The 4044-nt window shown below is 60.0% G+C and overlaps 1 protein-coding gene across 1 annotated transcript in view; it reads left to right on the top strand.

The window, feature by feature from the left end:
* LOC104531769 (protein SOGA1-like) overlaps window positions 1-4044 on the top strand; it is a gene marked incomplete at its 3' end in the record, with an annotated part of 9128 nt that overhangs the window by 1729 nt on the left and 3355 nt on the right. The window contains 2 exon segments of the mRNA XM_029087159.1: window positions 348-506; window positions 3028-3090. Of these exon segments, the coding sequence (XP_028942992.1) occupies window positions 348-506; window positions 3028-3090 (222 nt within the window).

Below are 4044 nucleotides of genomic sequence, written 5' to 3'. Positions count from 1 at the left end.
TGATCGAGGGGACACACGCAGGGACCAGGGTGTCACCCAGCACTGTGTCTGCTCCAAAGGGTCTCAGTAACAGCCTGATGATCATAGAATCCCAGAATGGTTTGGGTTGGAAGGGACCTTAAAGATCATCCAGTTCCAACCCCCCTGCCATCAGCAGGGACACCTTCCACTAGACCAGGTTGCTCAAAGCCTCATCCAGCCTGGCCTTCAACACTTCCAGGGAGGAGCAGCCACAGCTTCTCTGGGCAACCATGATCTCTGCATGAGGATTGTAGGTGCCCAGGCAGTGCAGTCCCAACCCTGTGCACATTGTGCCCAACCTGATGACAGTTCTGTTGTGTCCCCAGGTGGCCAAGGACGTCTCCATGCGGCTCCACAATGAGCTGGAGGCTGTGGAGAAGAAGAGGATAAGGCTGGAGGAGGAGAACGAGGACCTGCGCCAGCGGCTCATTGAGACAGAGCTGGCCAAGCAGGTGGTGCAGAACGAGATGGACAAGCTCCGAGAGGTGAGGGGGACATGGCAGGGGGGACAGAGAGGCATCCCCAGGGCTCTGCCCTTAGCAGGTGTCCTGGCCCTGCACCATGGGATCCCCCATCCCTGCTCGCATCGCTGAAACCCAAACCCTGCTGCAGATGCTTGTGAAACATGAGCAGTGGGGCAGTGCCTGCCCTCGGCATCCCACCCTGCAGCACGAGGTGGCTCAGCCCCCTCCCAGGGAGGCTACAGGACATCCCCCCCTGCCCTGGAGCCACTTTATGTGTCCTTGGCCACTTGCTCAGCCTGGCCACCCGGGCTGTGCCCAGCTCCCAGGTCTGCACAGTGTGTGGAGTCCACCGTGTCCCTGGCACAGGGCCCAGTGCTGGCCGTATCCTGACTCCATGCTGCTGGTTCCAATCGGGCTGAGCCACAGGGCTGCATGGCAGCGATGTCCCAGCGATGTCCCAGTGACATCCCAGTGGTGCTGCACAGCTGAGTGGGTGCCCAATCCCATCTGTGTCCTGGGAAGCCGTGTGCCACATGTGTACCCATATGCACAGGTCCAGGGCAATCCATGCCACGCCAGGTTTAGGACCAGCTCCCAGCCAGGAGCAGTGTCACCCTCGGTGACAGGAAAGGCATCCCGGTGACAGCGTGGGCTTGTGATCCATCGCAGCACTTGTAACCCACTTCCCTACTGCCCGGGATGCCTTTGGTCCCTGGGGAGCCTCGGGAAGCGTGGCTGGCTGAGCCATCAGCGCAGTGCATGGGAGGAGACGTGCTGTGGGCCCTGCTCCCACCAAGGACGGGGAGGTGACACAGGGAGGGCTCTCTCTGTCCCCAGCCATGTTCCCTTGTGCAGCAGGGCAGGGAGCCAGCACTCAGCATGGCATCTCCACAGCCAGATCCAGTTAACGCCGGGGCCAGCTCCTGGTGAGCATCAGGACCCGGATATGGTTGCACCCATCCCCTCTCCAGCCATCTTCTCACAAGGTGGCACGGAGCAGCGTCACCCCAGACGAGGTGTCTTGTCCCTGCACCGCACAGTCTCTGCTAACAGGCGTGAAATGGGTTTCCCTGCAACCGGCGAGCGCGGGCTGGATAACAAATGGAAGCAGCAGGAGCTAAGCAGAGAAAATGGTTGTGTGGTCAGTGCACAGGGAGAGCTGAGCACCAGCTGCTGCCTTGCCCTGGCAAAAGAGCGTGGGCAGGATACGGCCCCTCGCTGCAGCTGCCTGTGCCCAAAGGGGACGCTGCAGGCTGGCACGAGACCCAGCACAGCTCCCTGAGCCTGGGGACGGATGGTGTGTCCCCAGGCGAGCAAGGGCATTGGGGTTACTCACTGATTGCAGAGCGTTAATTAGACAAACGAGTGAGTTCACAGCCTCCCTCCGCCTCCTCCCTGCTGCTGGAGGGTGCGGAGCTGGCAGAGCTCGTTAGCAGCCAAGCCAAGGTGGAGCAGAGGCTGCACAGGGCTGGGCTCACCCCTCAGGGCTGATTATTTCTCCTTTCCAAGAGGTTTCTCCCATAATTGGATAATTGTCAGGATGAGCAAATTGTCCCCAAAGGCGTCTGTGTGTTTGTCACGGCATTTCCTGGGGGACAGGAGAAAAGTGGGACGGGTCCAGGTACCCCATGCCAAGCCTACCGCATCAAGCTCAGCTGTGGTGGGACTCCTGGGCACAGCCACCCCAAGGGCTGCACTCAAGGTGGAGCGATGACAGCTCACGTCTGACCTGGGGTGCTGTGCTTGGGGCTGCTCAGGGCCGGGCGATGCCCTTTGCCAGCCCCGGTCCCCAGCACGGTGGGGGTGAGAGATGCCGACGTGGCACAGCCAGCCCCTGGGAGAGGCTCTGCAGCAGCAGCCGGAGCTCCAGCGATGGTCCTGGCCTTAATAGGAAAGCCTGGAGCCCGGCACCTTGGCACAGGCAGCAGCTTACATTTCACAGCTGCTTTCTTTGGCTGCTGGGGCCTCAGCACCAGCTTGGAAATAGGACCAGGGTGGCCGCGTGGATCGGCCGGCGCTCGACGGAGGCTGTGTGGATGCTCTGGAGCATTTTCCCCCAGGTTCCCTACCCAGATAATTGGCCCTGCTCTGGGCACCCACTTTTTTCCCCTACTTCCAGTCTCCCTTATTGCCCTATCTGGCCTCTCCATCTCCCAGCTGTCCTTGCTAGCCTGGAGATTGTCCCTTGTGTTCCCTGAGACCCTGAGGGCAGAGTTGGCACGTCATCCTCTGCTGCTCCCACATTGAGATGCCCAGAGAGCCCCATCCCTTGGCCTGGGGGTTGGATTCCCTGCTCCATTGTGACTCAGCCGCTGTTTCCTGTTCACTCACTGCTCACTTGCCTGTGGGGGAAATTTCTGGGCAAACCCCATGATACGAAGCTTTCCAGGCCCCCAAAGCAAAGGGCCTCAGCCCACCGGGGCTGTGGCATTTCTCCTGGGCTGGAGAAGTTGGTGTTGGTGTCCACTCGTGCCAGGTCTGTCTGTCTGTGCCAGGGTGTTGTGCCATGGCTGCAGGTAACAGCTCCCTCTTTTCTCCACAGAATTCCCTGAAGAAACGGGGGTCTCGCTCCATTGGAAAGACCGAGAAGAAGCCATCAGTGCAGGTATCAGCACCGGCACATTCGGGGCATGTCGTGGTGGCACCATGACTTGGCACCCCACGTCATGGTGCCAGCTGGAGACTATGCCTGGCCCAGAAGTAAATCTGGACATGGCAGCACCATCCCCTCGAAGGGCTTTTCTGCCTCTCAGAGACCCTGCATAAGGGAGGGATTGATGAGCTGGGCCATCCTCTTTGTCCTCAGCCCTCCCTTGTCTCATTTATCAATGGAGCATCAGTGGCTGGTCGGTGGCTTTAACCCTTTCCGTGTGTCAGGGCTGCAGTAAGAGCTGAAGGACTTTGGCTTTGACATTGCAAAGCCGCTTCTGCTCTTGGGTTGTGGCTGTTGTAGCCTGGGTCCCATCGGCCGGCACCAGCAGCCATGCTCAAGGGTCCCCAGGAGCCCCACAGGGTCTGGGGGAGCTGAGGGTCCCTATGGGGAAGGGCTCCAGGGTGCCCAGGAGCCCCATGGGGTCTGGGGGAGCTGAGGGTCCCCACGGGGAAGGGCTCGAGGCTGAGCTGTCCCTGCCCCACGCTGGGGCAGGGCAGGGGAGGGGGATTTGCTGGTGGCAGCAGGATTTCAGCTGTTCACTTGCTGTTGGGCTGAGCTGCTGTGACTCACTAATGCTGTCACTGGGGCTCAGAATTGCAAGTGTTTTAATGAAGGAAAAATCCGTGGGGGAGCTGAGGGTCCCCACGGGGAAGGGCTCGAGGCTGAGCTGTCCCTGCCCCACGCTGGGGCAGGGCAGGGGAGGGGGATTTGCTGGTGGCAGCAGGATTTCAGCTGTTCACTTGCTGTTGGGCTGAGCTGCTGTGACTCACTAATGCTGTCACTGGGGCTCAGAATTGCAAGTGTTTTAATGAAGGAAAAATCCGCTTTCAAAGGCAAAAGACCTGCAAGGTTTATTTTGGGGAGTAGATCTGCTCCCCCAAAGCTGGGGCAGGGAGGAGGACACCC

This window comes from Antrostomus carolinensis, unplaced genomic scaffold (assembly GCF_000700745.2).
Source record: "Antrostomus carolinensis isolate BGI_N321 unplaced genomic scaffold, ASM70074v2 scaffold14750, whole genome shotgun sequence".
Lineage (NCBI taxonomy): Eukaryota > Metazoa > Chordata > Aves > Caprimulgiformes > Caprimulgidae > Antrostomus > Antrostomus carolinensis.
Note: the sequence above shows the minus strand (reverse complement) of the source record. Positions and strands in the feature narration are given on the sequence as shown.